Source organism: Nerophis lumbriciformis, linkage group LG11 (assembly GCF_033978685.3).
Source record: "Nerophis lumbriciformis linkage group LG11, RoL_Nlum_v2.1, whole genome shotgun sequence".
In the NCBI taxonomy this organism is placed as follows: Eukaryota; Metazoa; Chordata; class Actinopteri; order Syngnathiformes; family Syngnathidae; genus Nerophis; species Nerophis lumbriciformis.
This window is the reverse complement of record NC_084558.2, coordinates 36778328-36799916: the sequence shown is the minus strand read 5'-3', so window position 1 is coordinate 36799916 and position 21589 is coordinate 36778328. Positions and strand designations below refer to the sequence as shown.

Genomic DNA, 21589 nt, shown 5'->3' with positions numbered 1-21589 from the left:
TTCTTTATTGAACGCACACATTCACACGTTGGCATCAGGACGAGGGATGTCAAATCAACATGTTTCTGAATGTACTCCTTAACATAACAAAACATGGCTTTTATTTAATTTAATCCGTGTTGTTTTAATCGTTTGAAAACATGAGGTTTTCAGTGTCTGGTGGCTTGTTCGTCTGGAGCTTCATTTGTGTCTTTACCGCAAAAGATTTTTTGACACTGAATTTGTGTAGCGGAATTTTTTTTAAATTTTGTAAACATCAAATTATGCTGAGAGTTTCAATAAAGAAAAAATTGTGGGCAAAATTAGTGTTTTAAAATTCAATGTGTAAAAATTCAGTTATTCAAAACTAACCTCAATGGCTGTTTCTGAGACAGGATTGATTGCTTTAGTCTTAATTTACCGGAAGTGAGTGTTGAGTTTTGGAGCAACGAATATTTCTACACTGAACTTTAATGCACTGATTTTGTATGCACTAAATTTTTATACATACATTTTTTTGCACTGAATTTTTATGTACCGTATTTTTCGGACAATAAGTCCCAGTTTTTTTCATACTTTGGCCGGGGGTGCGACTTATACTCAGGAGCGACTTATGTGTGAAATTATTAACACATTACCGTAAAATATAAATAATATTATTTATCTCATTCACGTAAGAGACTAGACGTATAAGATTTCATGGGATTTAGCGATTAGGAGTGACAGATTGTTTGGTAAACGTATAGCATGTTCTATATGTTATAGTTATTTGAATGACTCTTACCATAATATGTTACGTTAACATACCAGGCACGTTCTCAGTTGGTTATTTATGCCTCACTTATTCAGCCTGTTGTTCACTATTCTTTATTTATTTTAAATTGCCTTTCAAATGTCTATTCTTGGTGTTGGCTTTTATCAAGTAAATTTCCCCCCAAAAATGCGACTTATACTCCAGTGCGACTTATGTTATTTTCCTTCTTTATTATGCATTTTCGGCCGGTGCGACTTATACTCCGATAAATACGGTACACTGAATATGTACATACACTTTTTTTTACACAATACACTGAATTTTTCTACATTTAATTTTTTATTCAGATTTTTTAAACATACATTTTTTCTACACTGCTAAATTTTAAAACACCAAATTTTGACAAACTGAATTTTCAAACACATATTTTGCTCACAAATTTTTATTTTATGAAATTGTCAACATATTTTGATGTAAAAAATAAAAATAAAATTCAGTTCACAAAATTCAAACGCAAAAAATTCAGTCACAAAAATGTGTCCGAAAAAAGCTTGTGTATTAAAGACACACGTTGACCTCCTTATGGATGTTAATAATCAAAGGAAAACTGCAAAAATAAGAATAATTTCTGTGAACATTCTGGTAATGTTTACAAAATTGGATGCTTTTCATTAGAATGAATGAAAAGTAGATAATCAATATTAAGAAAAACAGTTTTATGGTACTTTTAATGAACAAAAACGGTAGTGTTGAATAGAAGACATGTATTGTCATGCATGTAGCATTAATTCATGTATGCATAATGCACAATAGATCAATTATCAGGATTGGAAATTGTTTAAAATATGTCTCTTTCAATCAGGCTCCAAAATTAACTACCGGTAAGTCAATACATTTTATAAAACAATCAATTCCTTAAAATTGATGACATTTCCATTTAATTCTCATTGGAAATATCTTGCTCTGCAATAGACTTGCCTCTTGTGTAGTACCACTGTAGACCAGAGGGGGTGGTAGTGAGCTGGTGTCGTTACATGCGATTAATCAAATGAAGTTGTTTCTTTAAAAAAAAAAAAAAAACAGCAAATATGTACGTTGTGAACACCTCATCACGTGACTAGAGAAGTGTTTTTGTTCTCCGTGTGTCGCAGCAGACATGTTCTTACTTTGTTTCCTATTTACGAACTTGTTACAACCACGATGACAAAGCTGACCTAATACTGACCGTACGCTGAGGACTAAGATGGCGGATTTGTCCTTACTCTCCTTTAAGGACCAAATCCTAAGCGGTTGGAGAGTTTGGACTGACAGGACAAACCACAGCACACTCGATGCAGAGATAGTCACATGTTCTCCACACCCTCCTCCATTTTGGGGCAAATGTTCCATCAGGTTCCAAAGAGAGTCTCGTCACTCAAATGTTCTCTTTGCAAATTTTTTCTTTTTTTTCTTCTTGCTCCGTTGTGCCAGCAAACAAACGGTGGTCCATCTTTCAGGTCCTACGAGAGCTGGAAAGTTCAGGGTGTCCAAGTGAAGACCAGCGCCAGGAGAAGACTTGAGGCTCGCAGTTTTCCCGTGGAGCTTCTCGCCACCGCGTTAGAGTCGCCCATCTGATGGTAACGAAAACATGGAGTACAGTAACTCCGATCACACATGATAATAATGACATAATATTTCTTATTCTAGTCCTTCTGAAAAAAAGAAGAATTCACCAGAAATCTGCAGATGGTTTTCAAACTGGTAAGATTTTCTTCTTGTTGTACCACTTAGCGCCACGGGGGGTGATAGTGAGTCAGGAGCATCAATATGGGCGTGGAATATTTTTTTTAGGTGTTTTAATTAGTGTGATAGAATTATGTTTTAATACTTTCATGTTTGGGGAAAATTATTATTTTTAGGTTTAGTGCATGGGATAAAAATAGCTACATTTTAAACTCCAGTTAAACTAAAAATGTTCAATAACGAAATGTAATTATTACACAAAAAAGTTACAAAATATATTTGAAAAAAATGCAATAATAATGCATAAAAATAAAAAAACATTATTTTTATTATTAATTTTATAATTATTGTTTTTAAGTTTTTTCATTTGCATGACATAATTATGTTTTAATACTATTAATAATATATTATAATATTATTAGGTTTAGTGTATGGGATAAAACTAGCTGCATTTTTAAATATAGTTACAGAAAAATGTTCCAAAAACGAAATGTCATTCTTTTATTTGTTACTGAAAAATTCCCAAATATTTTGAAAATACTAAATAAAATAAAAATGCAATAACAAGGTTTTTTCATTTGCGTGACATAATTGTCATGTTTTAATACTTTAATGTTTGGGAAATTATTATTATTAAATTTAGTGTATGGGATAAAAATCGCTACATTTTAAACTCCAGTTAAACTAAAAATGTTCAATAACAAAATGTAATTATTTTATTTGTTACTGCAAAAAAAATTACAAAATTTCTTGATCAAATATTTAAAAAAAAAAAGCAAGAATAATGAAATTGTGCATCAATGTCGACGTCACATGAAAAATTATTTTTATTATTATCGTTTTTAAGGTTTTTTCATTTGCGTGACAAAATTGTTATGTTTTAATACTATTAATAATATATTATAATATTATTAGGTTTAGTGTATGGGATACAACTAGCTGCATTTTTACACATAGTTACAGAAAAAAGTTCCAAAAACAAAATGTCATTATTTTATTTGTTACTGGGGAAAAAAAAAATCTCAAATATTTAGAAAAAAATCAATAAATAAAATAAAAATGCAATAATGCAATAAATACAAATAGTGCCGCATGTGCATTAATGTGTACGCATACCTGCCAACTACTCCGGTTTTCCCGTAATCAGCCGGAGAAAAATCGCAAACGAGTCTTAAACCGAAAAGAAAACTGCAGTCATTCCGTGAAGAATATTCAAAAGCCTATCCGGGAATAATTATCCGTTCCAAGAAGGGTGAAAACTATGCGAATTGCACCTTGTGCAGACAAGATTTTTCGATCGGACACGGAGGAATTAGCGATGTAAAAGACCACGTTGGGACAAAAAAACACAAGTCTAATGCCGTTGCTAGCGAGAAAGGTATCCTCACTTGCTTAGCAAGGATGAAAAGAAATAACTTGAGGAAGAATTCATCACCTTCCAGTGTGATCCTCTTACCCCTGCAGATCAATCTGATAGAATAAATTTGGATTTTAGCCACAAAAAGGTAATGACTCCAATGTTATCCATTGGAATTGTTTAGTACTGTTATACTGTTAAAAGTGTTTATACTATTTATGCTTTCAAGTCCAAGTTGAAGAAATCTTGTTAAATGTTGACAGCATAACTACCAAAATACAGAAGTATGTCCTTAATATTTTTGCAGTGCTATTTCTGTTGAAAAGTTAAAATTACATTAGAGATGTGATGTGCCACTTTTCAAGTGTCTGATGGCTTAAATTAATTTTCATTAATTTTTCATATTTTGAATTATTTTGAAAGGCTTACAAAAAAACTACATTTGAATTGTTATTCCATGCTATTGACAGGACTATTAATTTTAATGAAGTTAGCTTACAATGTTTACAGTATGATAATTGTGATAGAAATGTGAATTTTAGGCACAGAATATTTTTTACAATTGAACAAGGCAGTAGATTATACAAGCTTGGACAGAAAGTTAATAATGACACCAATTTTTTTTTTTATGGAATTGTTTAGTACTGTTTTACCATTTGTTTACTGTAAAAAGTGTTATACTGTTTATACTTTCAATTAACAAATTGAAGTCTTGTGAAAGGTTGACAGGATAACTGGCATTAACTGTCAAAATAATTTCAAACTATTGAAGTTAGCTTACAGAATAAACATGTCAATCAACCCATATGATTTTTGCTGTAATATTTTTGTTTTGAAAAGTCACTGTGACTGATAGAAAAGTGATGGTTTTAGCAACATTTTAACCTGTCTGAATGCTAATAATCATTTTGCGTCGGGCCCTGAACCCCCCACCAGCACTTTGTCCTGGACCTACCGGGGCCTGCGGCCCCTGGACCCTGGCTACTAGGTTTTTCTGATTTCAAAAGTTGGCAGGTATGTGTACGTCAAGTGGAAGATTATTATTTATTTATTTATTTTTTTAGGTTTTTTTCTTTTGCGTGACATAATTGTTATGTTTTAATACTTTAATGTTTGGGAAAAAATATTATTAGGTTTAGTGTATGGGATAAAAAAAAGCTGCATTTTTAAATATAGTTACACTAACATGTTCCAAATACAACATTTCATTCTTTTGTTTGTTACTAAAAAAAAAAATTAAAAAAAATTCAAATATTTTGAAAAAAAAAAAAGGAATAATAATGAAATAGTGCATCGATGTGGAAGTGAACTATTTCTTTTTTAGGTTTTTAATTTTTTAGAATTGCATGACAGAACTGTTATGTTTTAATACGTTGTTTGCGGAAAAACATTGAAGTATTTATTTTAGTGTATGGAATAAAACCAGCTGCATTTTTTAATATAGCTGCACTATGAATGTTTCAATATCAAAATAAATCCAAAATACATTAAAACTTTTTCGCGCAAACATTTTTGAAAAGCTAATTTAACTTATTTTCTACAAATATTTTATAATTCTTTTTTTATACTACTTTAACACTTGGATACGAATCTTCCAACTTGTTTGGTTTTTTTTTAACTAAAATATATGCAAAGATGTTGAAAATGTCACAAATGTACAAACTGTTGGGCTGAAGATGTATTAAAAAAATGCATAAGAAATATGCAAATAAAAACTTGGTCAAATGAAAACACAACATGAGTGTTCTTGGCTGGTCCAGCAATATAACGGACGGCTAAAGGAGGTGCTGCCCAGAAAACACTCTCATCTCTACAAGCCAGTGTACCCATAAGTTGTTTGGATGCTGTCAAATATTCACATAGTGTTGCTTTAAGGTGAGAATCGTACTTAACACAGAGCAGAAATATTGACTTATTGTTGCTTTAAATGATTTAAGGTGAGAATCTTACCGCACACACAGAGCAGAAATATTGACTTATTGTTGCTTTAAATTATTTAAGGTGAGAATATTACCGCACACACACAGCAGAAATATTTACTTTTTGTTGAGTTAAATCACAGGTGTCAAACTCAAGGCCCGGGGGCCAGGTCTGGCCCGCCACATCATTTTGAATGGTCTGTGAAAGCTTGGAAATAATATACATCAATTAAGTACTTTATCTTTCTTTCTTTTTCTATTTTCTATTTCAAACTTTATCTATCTAATAATGCAACAGATATTATATTATCATACATTAGAAACATTTTTGGGGTAAACACATACATAAATATCTACTTAGCCTTATGATTTCAAAGCAAGTTATCCATCAAATTGTAAACATGTCAATATATATATCTTTTTAAAACAGCTTGGTCTTCAGAATCCTACTGTAAGAAAAAAACTGGTACCATTTTTACATTTACAGTAATACACTGTGAAAACATCAACCATATTTTTTATGCAAAAAACTAACAAAAATCTGTCAGCTCAATCCCCACAATTTTACAGTAAAATAGAGTCTGACCATTTTACTGTAAATTTTTGTGGTAAAATTCTGCCATTTTTTGACCACAAAATATACAGTTTTATTTTTCTTACAGTGTAGGTAAAATATACATTCAATAATCAAATGCATAGGGAATCGTGTGACAATATCATGCGGCTAATCCTTATACATGTATGTTTCTTTTATTAATGTACAGTCGTGCTCATAAGTTTACATACCCTGGGAGAATTGATGATTTCTTGGCCATTCTTCAGAGAATATGAATGATAACACAAACACCTTTCTTCCACTCATGCTTAATGGTTGTGTGAAGCTATTTATTGGCAATCAACTGTGTTTACTCTTTTTAAATCAAAGTGACAAAAGAAAGTACCCAAATGACCCTGATCAAAAGTTTACATACCCCAGTGACTTTGATCTGATAACATGCACGAAACCTGCTTGTGTCAACTTTTGTGCATGTTATCAGATCAAAGTCACTGGGGTATGTAAACTTTTGATCAGGGTCATTTGGGTACTTTCTTTTGTTATTTTGATTTAAAAAGAGTAAACACATTGTTTGCCAATAAATAGCTTCACACAACCATTAAGCATGAGTGGAAGAAAGGTGTTTGTGTTATCATTCATATTCTCTGAAGAATGGCCAAGAAATCATCAATTCTCCCAGGGTATGTAAACTTATGAGCACGACTGCAACAAGCGGCCGGCACTCTGAGGGCACCCAAAACTGCAATGTGGCCCTCAATTAAAACGAGTTTGACACCCCTGTTTTAAATGATTTAAGGTGAGAATCTTACCGCACACACAGCAGAGATATTTACTTATTGTTGCTTTAAATGATTTAAGGCAGGGATCCCCAAACTACGGATCCGGCCCGCCAGCGTCCAAAATCCGCCCCCAAGAAATCCCAAGTTAAAAAAAAAAATTACTTTTTAAATTTTTTTTTATTATTATTATTTTTAATCTGTCCTTTCTAATCCATTTTCTACCTCTTGTTACTCTATGTGTCTCCTAGCCGCTCAGGCAAATCATATATATATATATATATATATTAGAGATGCGCGGATAGGCAATTATTTCATCCGCAACCGCATCAGAAAGTCGTCAACCATCCGCCATCCACCCGATGTAACATTTGATCAGAACCGCACCCGCCCGCACCCGCCCGTTGTTATATATCTAATGTAGACGATGCAAGGCATTAGTGAGGTTATAAAGCTTTTGCCTGTTAAAGAAAGGAGACTGATCCAATGCAGCACAGACATTCGCGTGCCACGCTGTCACGACCCAGACGCACACCAGTGCGCAATCATATGGGAGCCGCGCTGAGCGCACCTCCAAGCGCGTCTCGCTGCCGGCGACGGCCGGGTATGGGCCCGACGCTCCAGCGCCATCCATTTTCAGGGCTAGTTGATTTGGCAGGTGGGTTGTTACACACTCCTTAGCGGGTTCCGACTTCCATGGCCACCGTCCTGCTGTCTATATCAACCAGGGTGAGCCCCACCCCTTTCGTGAGTGCACTGCGCGCGGAGTGACCCCTGTTACGCGCCCCCGGCAACAGGGGTGGCGGGCAGGTAAGCTGCGCGGGCAGAGCGCGCGGAGTGACCCCTGTTACGAGCCCCCGGCCACGGGGGTGACGGGCAGGTAAGCTGCTTACCTGCTGCGCGTGACGCCGGCCGCGGCGAAGGCGGACGAGGCGGGGTGTCGGTGCGGTGGGCGCGGTGGTGACCCTGGACGTGCGTCGGGCCCTTCTCGCGGATCGCCTCAGCTACGGCTCCCGGTGGGGCCCTCTCGGGGGAAGGGGCCTCGGTCCCGGACCCCGGCGAGGCGTCCCTTCTCCGCTCCGTAAAAGTGTCCATCTCTTTTTTTTTTTCCTTCTGTTGTGGCATATGCAGCAGGTGCCTGCTCGTTTTTCGTATGTGGGTAACAACATTTAACTATGTATATATATTTCCGAATTGGTTTAACTGCCACCCGCCTGAATCTATTTAAAATCTAATTTTTTTTTATTTCAACCGCCCGACCCGACCCGACCCGCGGATAAAATCAAATTTTTTTTAACTTCATCCGCCCGATCCGCGGATAATCCGCGGACTCCGCGGTTGTGCCCGCAAACCGCGCATCTCTAATATATATATATACAGTCCGGCCCCCGGCCAGATTTTTTAACCCATTGCGGCCCCCAAGACAAAAAGTTTGGGGACCCCTGGTTTAAAGGAAGAATATTACCGCACACACACAGCAGAAATATTGACTTATTGTTGCTTTAAATGATTAGAGGAGAGAATCTTACCGCACACAGAGCAGGATCTTCTGAGCGGTTTGACAGCAGCTTTTGGGCCTGGAAGGAGAAAGTAGATTAATTTGCGGTGTGCCGCTGGAATGAACACAAGTAGTGAGCACACGCAGAAACTTTTCCCCGGTATTTTTTTCATCTGCAGGTAAAAATAAGCATGCAAGCGCAGACTCGCAGATGTTCGCCGTGATAACGAAGCAGTGGTCACACGTTGCCTCATAAGGACTTTCTAGGAAAGCCAGCGTGATGAATTGCTCTCCAGGTGGTCTTTCCTGCAAGGGAACATTTCATCCACAATAAATCATGTCATCGCTATTAAAAGCTAAGATGATACATTGTCTGCTTTACTGATATCATCTCATTTTCAAGAAGATATACAGTAGTGCTGTTGCGGCGTTTATTTACTGACCATTGTCACAATCTTCTTCTCCAAAGCAATTTCACATCATTTGTGCCTCAAAATCAATGTGGTTCTTGCCCTTGAATGGACAAAACTGAAACATTTTAAAATCAATAGACCAAAGACTTTAGCCATTCCTAAATCAACAGCTTGAAAAGCAAGTTTTTTTGGTTTGGAAGGGTAATAACTTTAAAAATCAATAGGGTTCTTCGTCCGGCTCAGTGAAATAACACCTGAAATCGAAGACCGTTAACAAAAACTAATAGCAAATTGGTTCCGTTTTTGACATTTTTCACAATCACTAAAAAAGAAGAAACAACAATAGGAATGTTTATGTACTCGGCACATTTCCACATAAAACTCAACAGATTGAAGCTGATTTGATTTGTGATTTCAGTTGTTTACATACTCAAAATTAATAGGATTCTTGCTCCGACAATGCGTGCACTCGTGCAGCAGATTTTTTATTTAAAAAAAAATAAAAATGCTACTTCGATTTTTGACCTTGACTTCCTCAGTTATCCTTGATAAAAATCAACAGGGTTCTTACTCTCACCTAGAAAAAAGATTATCAGAAAGTTTGCAGAAGACGACTCGACAAAAACAAAAGTGTGCTGGTTTGTTTGATCTAGCTCAGTCCTCAATGATTGCATGTACACTATCAAAAATCAGTAGAAGTCTTGCACTGGCCTTAAACACCTGCGGACAGTGTTCAATTACAGGTCAAAGAAAGCTTGTCAAACAGATGTTTGATCTGTTAGCATTGTTCAAAAATCAACAGGGTTCTTGCTTTAAGAAAACCCGACAGAAAGCCTATAAATATATGACTTGTTGAGTTTTTGTAAACTTGCATTATTACCGTGGCGAGCTCAGTAATCTTGTGTGTCATGTTGTTAAAAATCAACAGGGTTCTTGCTCTGACCACGAAAAACAGCCCTAGAAAGCTTGCAGGGGACAACTTGTAACAATGTGACTTTTAAGAGCGAAGAAACCTATTTTAAGGGATCCGAGAGAAAGAAAAACAACCATCCATGTTTTTGTTCAAAACAGACAGGGTTCTTGCTTGAACAAATAAAGATGCCAGAAAGCTTGGAGGAAGATCAGTGTGAAAATGTGACAAGTAAGGGGGAAAAAGTTGATTTGCTACAATATATCATATATTGTTCAAAATCAATAGGGTTCTTGCTCAAAGGAAACCCGACTTTCTGAACTTTTGTGAAATGTATTTTTACTGTGGCTAGCTCATTAATCTTGTGTCATATATTGTTCAAAACCAACAGGATTCTTGCTCTGACCTAGAAAAAAAACTACGCCAGAAAGCTTGAAAAAGACACTTTGTAACAATGTGACCTTTAGAGAGTGAAAAAACTTGTTTTGAAGAAACTAAGAAAAAAAAATCCTCACCCATTCATGTTTTTGTTCAAAACTAACAGGATTCTTGCTCTAACCGAGAAAAAAACAACGGCAGAATGCTTGAAAAAGACATGCTCAAAGGAAACCCAACTTTCTGAACATTTGTGAAATGTAATTTTACTGTGGCTAGCTCATTAATCCTGTGTCATATATTGTTCAAAACCAACAGGATTCTTGCTCTGACCTAAAAACAAAACAAAGCTAGAAAGCTTGAAAAAGACACTTTGTAACAATGTGACCTTTAGAGAATGAAAAAACTTGTTTTGAAGAAATTAAGAAAAAAAATTAAACCATCCATATTTTTGTTCAAAACCAACAGGATTCTTGCTTTAACAAAAACAGATGCCAGAAAGCTTGGAGGAAGATCTGTGTAACATTTGACGAGTACGGGAAGGAAGTTGATTTGCTACCATTTATCATATATTGTTCAAAATCAATAGTGTTCTTGCCCAAACAAAACCTGTCAGAAATAAACGACGAGTTGAATTTTTGTCCAATGTATTTTTACTGTCGAGCTCAGTAAACCAACAAGATTCTTGCTCTGACTTAGAAAAAAACGACAGAGAGCTTGAAAAAGACACGTAACAATGTGACCTTTAGAGAGTGACAAAACTAAGAAAAAAAACTCAACCATACATATTTTTGGTCAAAACCAACTGGATTCTTGCTGTGACCTAGAAAAAAACAACGGAAGAAAGCTTGGAAAAAGAAACTTTGTAACAATGTGACCTGTAGAGAGTGAAAAAACTTGTTTTGAAGAAACTAAGAAAAAAAAATCCTCAACCATTCATGTTTTTGTTCAAAACTAACAGGATTCTTGCTCTAACCTAGAATCAAAACAACGGCAGTAAGCTTGAAAAAGACACGCAACAATGTGACCTTCAGAGAGCGAATAAACTTGTTTTGAAGAAACAAAGAAAAAAACCCTAAACCATCCATGTTTTTGTTCAAAACAAACAGGATTCTTGCTTGAGCAAAAACAGATGCCAGAAAGCTTGGAGGAAGATCTGTGTAACATGTAACGAGTAAGGGGAAAAAAGTTGATTAGCTACCATATATCATATATTGTTCAAAATCAATAGTGTTCTTGCCCAAAGAAAACCTGTCAGAAATCTTAGAAATAAATTGGAATTTTTATCAAATGTATTTTTACTGTCGAGCTCAGTGATCCTGTGTCATATATTGTTCAAAACAAACAGGGTTCTTGCTCTGAGAAAAAAAACAATCCCAGAAAGCTTGAAGACAATTTGACCTCTGACCTTTTAGAGCCCAAAATGTAAATATGTGCTGCTTTGTTTGACCTAGCTCAGTCCTCCTTGCACACTGTATATATACAAAAAAATCAATAGCAGTCTTGCACTGACCATATATATCCATGCTAACCAACAGGGTCTCTTGTCCTGTCGTTACCGTGGCAACCAATTAGCTTGGACGTGACAGCTTTTTGGCAAGCGTGTGGGTGCCCAGGAGGTGACTCAAAACCAACTGTGATCTTGTCAAGGTGACAGACAGCTGGGATAGAAATCTGACCTCTCTCTCTCTCTCTCTCTCTCTCTCTCTCTTTCTCTTTCTCTCTCTCCCTCTCCCCTGGCTGGGCAGCGTACCTGCAAGGTGCCACAGATGTCATAGGAGGCATGGCCGGCCACATCCAGTCTACCCAGGTCGCTCAGCACGTCCACCGCCCGGACGCTTCCGTCTCTCCCCCCGCGGGTGGCGCCCGGCTCCCCCATGGTGGGCGCGATGGGAGGCTGCGGCTGCCACACGCCGACATCGGTGCCGTTGCCGAAAGCCTGGATGGCGTTCCCTGCAGGAAGTCCAACTATTGTGAGTGACACTTACTCCAGAATAGTTTGTCCCCCCAAAACTCAGTATACTGCTTTCAGCCACTAGGGGGCAAAGTTGCACCATATCTGCAATTAGGGAAAAATGCAAATTTCTTTTAACGAAATACACATTTTACTCAATTTCCCGGATAAAGCCAAAAACGCCATGTTTTTTATTCAACCAAAATTCCAATAGAATTATTCTAACGTCAATCTTATGCTGCTTACATCCACTAGAGGGCATAGTTGCACCATATTTGAGTACCTTGAAGGTAGAAAAGCGCTATACAAGTATAACCCATTTATCATTTATTTATTTATATCTGGCCATATGTACAATAGGCACATTTTGTTGACAAAATGTTGATTTTACAAAATCATCTTTTTCCGAACAAATCTACAAAACGCCAACCCACACGTTTTACAGCCATAAAGCGTGTTCTTTTAAACAAAAAATCTAATTCAATTACTCTTATGTCAACCTTAAACTGCTTCCAGCCACTAGGGGGCAAAGTTGCACCATATCTGGCAATAGGTGAAATAGGCACATTTCTTAGCAAAATAATGATTTTACAAAGTCGTCTTTTCCAAATAAAACCACGAAAATGCCAACTTTGCACTTCTTATAGCCGCTAGGTCTATTTTTATTTCACCAAAATTCCAATTGAATTATTCTAATGTCAACCTTATGCTGCTTACAGCCACTAGGGGGCATAGCTGCACCATATCTGACAATATGTGAAATAGGCACATTTTGTTGACGAAATGTTGATTTTACAAAATCTTCTTTTTCCGAACAAATCTACAAAACGCCAACCCACACGTTTTACAGCCAAAAAGCGTGTTTTTTTTAACGAAAAATCTAATTCAGTTATTCTTATGTCAACCTTAAACTGCTTTCAGCCACTAGGGGGCATAGCTGCACTATATCTGACAATATGTGAAATAGGCACATTTTGTTGACAAAATGTTGATTTTACAAAATCGTCTTTTTCCGGACAAATCTACAAAACGCCAACCCACACGTTTTACAGCCAAAAAGCGTGTTTTTTTAAACGAAAAATCTAATTCAGTTATTCTTATGTCAACCTTAAACTGCTTTCAGCCACAAGGGGGCAACGTTGCACCATATCTGGCAATAGGTGAAATAGGCACATTTTGTTGACAAAATGTTGATTTTACAAAATCGTCTTTTTCCGGACAAATCTACAAAACGCCAACCCACACGTTTTACAGCCAAAAAGCGTGTTTTTTTAAACGAAAAATCTAATTCAGTTATTCTTATGTCAACCTTAAACTGCTTTCAGCCACAAGGGGGCAACGTTGCACCATATCTGGCAATAGGTGAAATAGGCACTTTTTCTTTAGCAAAATAATGATTTTACAAAGTCGTCTTTTCCAAATAAAACCACTAAAATGCCAACTTTGCACTTCTTATAGCTGCTAGGTCTATTTTTATTTCACCAAAATTCCAATTGAATTATTCTAATGTCAACCTTATGCTGCTTACAACCACTAGGGGCATAGCTGCACCATATCTGACAATATGTGAAATAGGCACATTTTGTTGACAAAATGTTGATTTTACAAAATCGTCTTTTTCCGAACAAATCTACAAAACGCCAACCCACACGTTTTACAGCCATAAAGCGTGTTCTTTTAAACGAATAATCAAATTCAATTATTCTTATGTCAACCTTAAACTGCTTTCAGCCACTAGGGGGCAAAGTTGCACCATATCTGGCAATAGGTGAAATAGGCACATTTTTTAGCAAAATAATGATTTTAAAAAGTCGTCTTTTCCAAATAAAACCACAAAATGCCAACTTTGCACTTCTTATAGCCGCTAGGTCTATTTTTATTTCACCAAAAGTCCAATCGAATTATTCTAACGTCAACGTTATGCTGCTTACATCCACTAGGGGGCATAGCTGCACCATATCTGGCAACATGTAAAATAGGCACATTTTGTTGACAAAATGTAAATTTTACAAAATCGTCTTTTCCGTACAAATCTACAAAACGCCAACCCACACGTTTTACAGCCATAAAGCGTGTTTTTTTAAACGAAAAATCTGATTCAGTTATTTTTATGTCAACCTTAAACTGCTTTCAGCCACTAGGGGACAGAGTGGCACAATATCTGGCAATAGGTGAAATAGGCACTTTTTTTTAGCAAAATATTGATTTTACAAAATCGTCCTTTTCCGAATAAAGCTACAAAACGCCAACCCACACGTTTTACAGCCACAAAGTGTGTTCTTTAAACGAAAAATCTAATTAAATTATTCTTATGTCAACCTTAAACTGCTTTCAGCCCCTAGGGGGCAAAGTTTCACTATATCTGGCAATAGGTGAAATAGGCACTTTTTTTTTAGCAAAATAATGATTTTACAAAGTCGTCTTTTCCAAATAAAACCACCAAATGCCAACTTTGCACTTCTTATAGCCGCTAGGTCTATTTTTATTTCACCAAAAGTCCAATCGAATTATTCTAACATCAACGTTATGCTGCTTACATCCACTAGGGCAGCGTTTCTCAAAGTGTGGGGCGCGCCCCACTGGTGGGGAATAGAGACATGACAGGTGGGGCGCGAGGAACGGGAGGAAATTTCACTTTAAATTTTTTTTTTAATTATTATATTCTTAGATTTTCTTTTTTATTATGCTTTCATTTTCTATACACACTGTAAATCACTTTGTGATTCTGTCTATGAAATCCGCTATATAAATATATATATAAATGGAAATTACCGGTACTTATTTTTACTGTAGGCTTTAAATTTCTCGGTAGGAGCGAAAGTTTGACAGAGATAGCAACAGTAACTAATGGGGGCGGGGCTAAGCGGAACAAACTTTCGCGCGGATGGGTAGCAGGCTAATGTGTGGACCACAATTACACAAATATATACATTTGTGACTCGCACCTCAAAGGTCGTCGAGCCAGAGCCAGCGCCTGCAGAGAAACAAAAATGTGACAGGCACACACTGTGTCATTCACCGGGAAGCACTCGCGTCAAGGCAGCTCAGCCCCGAACTCAATGAGGTTTTAACAGATGTTGTGAGCGCGGTAAATTTGATCAAAACACGACCACTGAAAGTGCGACTGTTCTCTGCACTGTGTGAGGAAATGGGAGCTGATCATACAGCCGTGCTGTTTCACAGTGAAGCAAGGTGGCTCTCCTGGGGCAAAGTGCTGTCACTTGCCCTGTCTTGCCAAATGCATAGCTCCTCCTTTTTTTTTTGCAGAGATTGCAAAGTGGCACTTTTATTTTATTTATTATTGAACTTGATGTTATTTTATGTTATTGAGTTTGAATGTATACAACTTGATATTCAATAAATTTGAAAATGTTAAAGCTTGGCATTAGCGCTCTGTTGGGGCGATGGGGGCAGGTGGGGCTTGAAAACTCCTCCTTGTCCAAAGTGGGGGATGACAAAAAAAGTTTGAGAACCACTGCACTAGGGGGCATAGTTGCACCATATCTGGCCATATGTACAATAGGCACATTTTGTTGACAAAATGTTAATTTTACAAAATCGTCTTTTCCGTACAAATCTACAAAACGCCAACCCACACATTTTACAGCCATAAAGCGTGTTTTTTTAAACGAAAAATCTGATTCAGTTATTCTTATGTCAACCTTAAACTGCTTTCAGCCACTAGGGGACAAAGAGACACAATATAATAAGTGAAATAGGCACTTTTTTTTTTTTAGCAAAATATTGATTTTACAAAATCGTCCTTTTCCGAATAAAGCTACAAAACGCCAACCCACACGTTTTACAGCCACAAAGTGTGTTCTTTAAACGAAAAATCTAATTCAATTATTCTTATGGCAACCTTAAACTGCTTTCAGCCACTAGGGGGCAAAGTTGCACTATATCTGGCAATAGGTGAAATAGGCACATTTTCTTAAGCAAAATATTGATTTTACAAAATCGTCTTTTTTGAAACAAAACCACTAAATGACAATTTTACACTTCTTACAAGGTCTATTTTTCAACCACTAGGGGGCATAGTTGCACTATATCTGGCAATAGGTAAAATACGCACATTTTATAACAAAATACAATTTTTGCGAAATTGTCTTTTTTCCGAATAAAGCCACAAAAACGCCAACCTTACAATTTTTAACAGCCAATAAATGTGTTTTTTTAAAACAAACATTCAAATTGAATTAATGTAATGTCAATCTTATATTGCTGACAACCACTAGGGGGCATAGTTTAACCATTTTGGCAATAGGTAAAGTAGCACCGTTTTCCACAAAATCTTAATTTTACAAAATCGACTTTTTTCTAACCTTACGTTTTTAACAGCCAATAAACTTTTTTTCGCGTTTTTTTTAACAAAAATGCAATTATTTGTTCTTATGTCAACCTTATACTGCTTACGTCCACTAGGGGGCATAGTTGCACCATATCTGGCAATAGGTAAAATAGGTTTTTTACAAATACTAATTTTACAAAATAGTCTTTTTCGGCATAAAGCCACAAAACGTCAGCCTTACGCTTCTAATAGGCACAAATTCCAATTAAAGTGAACCAACCTTATACAGCTTAAATGTTGTCGTATCTGCAGGTAGCTATAAAGAACCTGAGTTTCTACAATATAAAATGTTTCTTCTTACAAACAAACCAAACTGTCTCTGTTCTGCTCACAACCACACGGGGGCGTGTTAGCTACGATTTGCTTTATTTTTATTTTTTTTTGCATTTGCGTTCCATGTGAGAAAACTTACGTAAGCATCGGTTGTTGGTGAAAATCTCTGCAAATTTCTCGCACTCGGGCTTGCTGTTCCCACTGCTGCTGCAGTCGCACCACGGCGACAGGCTAATGCTGAGGGAGCGCATGTAATTAGGCGTCATCACTGTACCTGCGGAAATTCAAGAAAATGACATTTTTAATAACAGTTCTTGAAAGTAAACAACGTATCAAAGATGGACTCAAATTCCTCCTGTCCGATATTTTTTGTGCGCAGGACTACGTTCACAGTTTTATTCCAATCGCGCTCTAATTTTGTGTGTTTGTAAAAGAACGTAAGATTTCAACATACGCCCAAAATGGTACCTCCATGTTTCATTTTGAGGAAGTTATCAGTTGTTCTTCTCAAACAAGACTTACTTATAGGAACTTAAATGGTGATCCACCATCATGTCATTTTATGTCATAACAAGATGCCTTTATTTATTATTTTCTAGATAAACATTTATAAAGTCAATATTTGAGTGTGTGTGCAGAACACAGGTCACAGTTTTTTTGGGACCGTGTTCAAATTGGACATTTGTTTGTTGTTTAATTATTTCCAAAAGGTCAGACGAAGACAAAATCGTACGAAAATCGAGTCAATTTTTCTCGTCAGAAATAATGTAAATACAGTAAGTTAATTCCAGACAGCCAGAAATATTAGCACAAAACCCATTTAACAGGCAATAACTCTAGTTTCAAGTGCAAAATACATATAAATGACGACTGAAATTGTTAAATTACAAACTGCCGTCGTTTAACCAGGGCTGTGGAAATGGAGGCGAAAGTGGGCTTTTGTAAAGTTAGATGATTTTTTTTCTGTCATTTCAACATGTATAATGAAAAAACTATTTCACAAATGTTACGATAAAATAAAAAAATATAGCTGTGAGTGTGAAAGTTCAATTATACTGTTTCTTGAATCAAATTAAGAATGCAAAATGGTTTTGGAACAAGGATGAGGCGATAGATCAGGAGTCGGGAACCTTTTTGGCTGAGAGAGCCATGAAAGCCAAATATTTTAAAATGTATTTCCGTGAGAGCCATATAATATTTTTTTTAACACTGAATACAACTAAATGCATGCATTTTTAAGTAAGACCAACATTTTTAGAGTATAATAAGTATCTTATTATTTTTAATAACATTGTTATTCTAAAGCTAACCAATAATAAATAAAATACTTCTTACCATTAATGCGACTTCTTGAACAGGTGCGGATGAAAACGGATGGATGGATTAAAATGCATGAGAATGTTTTATATTTTGAACGTTATTTTTAAATAATGACTTTAATAAATAATAAAATAATAAATAAAATAATTTTTTAACGTTACTCTCCACTTTATATTAAATTTGGTGGCAATTTTGTAAAACAAAACTATTTTCTAAACCAAATTATTCATTTATCTAGATATGTTCTAGATATGTTGATCCCGTCTTTTAAAGTAAAAAACTTAATTAAGGTTTTTACATGTGTTTTTCAAAAGCTAGTTTCTACCACGTTCCTGCAATAATTAGTTTTTAAGTGCATGTAAACATAAATGTGCGTGTATGCGGCGGAGATGTTGGAATGGGGGGAAGGGGGGGCCTCTTCGGACGTCTTGTGTATGGGGACCCAGAATTTGGTGCTACGCCCCTGCTTATGACTGTACTTGAAATCTCACCATGGGAATAACTATCTTTCATTTTGATGACATTTTTTCCTATTTCAACTATTGACACCCGACATCGAAAGCTGATTGTTTTGTTGAACAATGAATGGTCAATTACGAGGTGTCATAAAACGCTGTTGTTTTCCACAGAAAGGTTCATGAAGTAAAATAATTCCTAGCGGGATACATACCGTATTTTTCGGAGTATAAGTCGCACCGGAGTATAAGTCGCACCTGCCGAAAATGCATAATAAAGAAGGAGAAAAACATATACAAATCGCACTGGAGCCCGGCCAAACTATGAAAAAAACTGCGACTTATAGTCCGAAAAATATGGTAACTCTCTTATCGGAGGAAAGCACACGTGAGGTTGGAAGGTTGGAAGATTGGAAACACAGTCAAACAACACATTTAGCTTGTTTTGTTCAGTTTCAACCAAAAACTCACCGATGAGTCCCGAGTAGGAGAGCAGGCAGTTGGCGTAGTTCTCCCTCAGACATCCCGATATCGAGTGACTTTCTGGCTGACAGTTGCTAATAAAATCTGCCAGTCGGGACCTGACAACAAATGGCGTTGAAATAATGACACATAGCAGGAAAATGTACATGCTTCCTGAGAATTAGTTACCCGCACCTGAACGAGCCTAATTACAAATGGATGCTAACTGCTTTTATTCTGTACACTCACGACAATGCAAGCCTTCTCAAACTTACTGACAAATATTTGGCCATCGCAATAATTATTGTTGTTTCTGAAATGTTTAAACATATTAAATCCTCCTGAGAACCAGCGTCTACTGCAGTAGACGTTTGTGTTTTCCCTCAAAATGTGTAACCCCAAAGAGGATATACAACTTGATTGTTTAACTTTACTAATACTTTGGAGTGCATCAAAACATCATTAATCACATGGTCCTTCATCAACAATCATATAATTACACAACACAGCTGTAACAGAACGATATCAGTATACATCGCGATGGACATGTAATCGATGACGATAAAATAATACATTCGATAAAACGTTAGAATTCATTTTTTCTTGTTCGTTGGAAGAACGCAGAAGTTTGCAAAGCAAGGTTGGTTGCAAGAACAAAGGCACTCGCTCTCTGGTAACCGAGCAACGCAGGAAGTGATCAGCGGGAGTGACACGCTAACAGCCAATCAGGTAGCAGTATTAACTATCAAGGATGGCTGTGCCGCGGTTGATTCTTGAGCGAGAAGAGAAACAAAAATGAAAAAATGAGCGCCGCAGAGAAAGAAGAAATTGCGGATAAAACAGGGAAAGTCGCCTTGACAGAATGGCAGTTTTTGGGATTTTCTCAAACGGACCGAAGTCAGACCAATGTGGTCTTTAAATGATGCATGGCGCTCGTCCCCACAAAGACCGGAAATACCACACTGCCTTAGCCGCGCTTACCCTTTAGAGCACAGCTGTAACTTCCTGGCACTAAACCTGCAGGAAATAGTTCTTCTCAGGCTTCTCTATGTGTACGTTTTCACACTTTGCTTTATTTTCTTACACTTTATTGAACATTTTTTACGTGTTCCTTATGTTTGCACCTACATTTTAAGAAGTTATTATTAACTGTTTAAAGTGATTTTACAATTGGTGTTGACATTTCCTTTCCTTTCTGCCTTGATAGCTGAGGGGATTATAATCAGAGGAAGGTTACATTTGGAACAAAAATATTTACATTTAATACATTATATATATATACATATATATATAATGTATTAAATGTAAATATTTTTGTTACATTTGGAACAAAAATATTTACATTTAATACATTATATATATATATATATATATATATATATATATATATATATATATATATATATATATAAATAATTATCGATATTGACCAGCCCTAACATAAGCAATGTTCTAAGACAGGGGTCGGCAACTTTCTTCAACAATCTTTCTTGAGCCTCAAAAAATGTAAAGCCTTATATAAGTGTTATAATGAAGGCAACACATGATGTAAGTGTCTATATTAGCTGTATTAGCCTACTATCAAAGGCTGACGCAAATCTTTGTTGACAAAAATGTTGTATTTTAATTTTTATTCTACACATTTTTGCAACATTGGAAATCATTAGTAAAATGGGGGCTTCTCACAGGATGAGATAACTTCTGGAAATTACTGGCTTAGAATGGCCAACGGTATAGATGTGTGTCCAAGTTAAAGGAAACGGCAGGGTGTCTTCTTCTAATGGATTTATTACAATATTTGCAAGCTGGGTAAGGTTTGCTGTGGTCTGGAACAACATGGCACACAAACAACTATGAGAAATGCAGCCAATATTACATACAGATAATGTGTCATGAGACATGCAAATATAAATTATATACACAGAGAACATAAGTAAAGGAAATTAAATGAGCTCAAATATACCTACAAACGAGGTATAATGATGCAATGTGTACATACAGCTAGCCTAAATAGCATGTTAGCATCGATTAGCTTGCAGTCATGGATTGACCAAATATGCCTGATTAGTACTCCACATAAGTCAATAACATCAACAAAGCTCACCTCTGTACATTCACGCACAGCATAAAATGTTTGGTGGGCAAAATGAGACAAAGAAGGAGTGGCATAAAATGTTGTACAAGTAAACAAACTACGATGAGTTCACAGATCGCTGAAATTAGCGGGACAAAACGGTGCTTGCCAAATACTCTCATCAGTGAAGCATGTATAACATAAACAGTGGGATTTCTAACAATAATGAAGGTTTGAGTCATGTTTGTCCTACTACAGAAAATATATTAAACAAAAAATAAAACTTTTTCCATTTTCAAACATCTTTAAAAGAGGTCCATGCAGCCACTAGGGCGGCGCTAAAGAGCCGAAGGTTGCTGAACCCCGTTCTAAGAACTGTAAGGTGCAAACTACGGCAGTTTTTACACGCACGTTGTATACCAACAAACATATTTTAAAGCG

The 21589-nt window shown here is 36.3% G+C and overlaps 1 protein-coding gene across 1 annotated transcript in view; it reads right to left on the bottom strand.

Moving 5' to 3' along the window:
* Positions 1 to 20: 20 nt before the first annotated feature.
* gfra1b (gdnf family receptor alpha 1b) overlaps positions 21 to 21589 on the bottom strand; it is a 36073-nt gene continuing 14504 nt past the window's right edge. The window contains exons 6-10 of the mRNA XM_061966724.2: positions 19084 to 19193; positions 16977 to 17111; positions 12013 to 12212; positions 8593 to 8640; positions 21 to 2343 (exon numbers count right to left, since the gene is read on the bottom strand). Of these exons, the coding sequence (XP_061822708.1) occupies positions 2251 to 2343; positions 8593 to 8640; positions 12013 to 12212; positions 16977 to 17111; positions 19084 to 19193 (586 nt within the window). The 3' untranslated portion in view covers positions 21 to 2250. The remainder of the gene's footprint in view (positions 2344 to 8592; positions 8641 to 12012; positions 12213 to 16976; positions 17112 to 19083; positions 19194 to 21589) is intronic.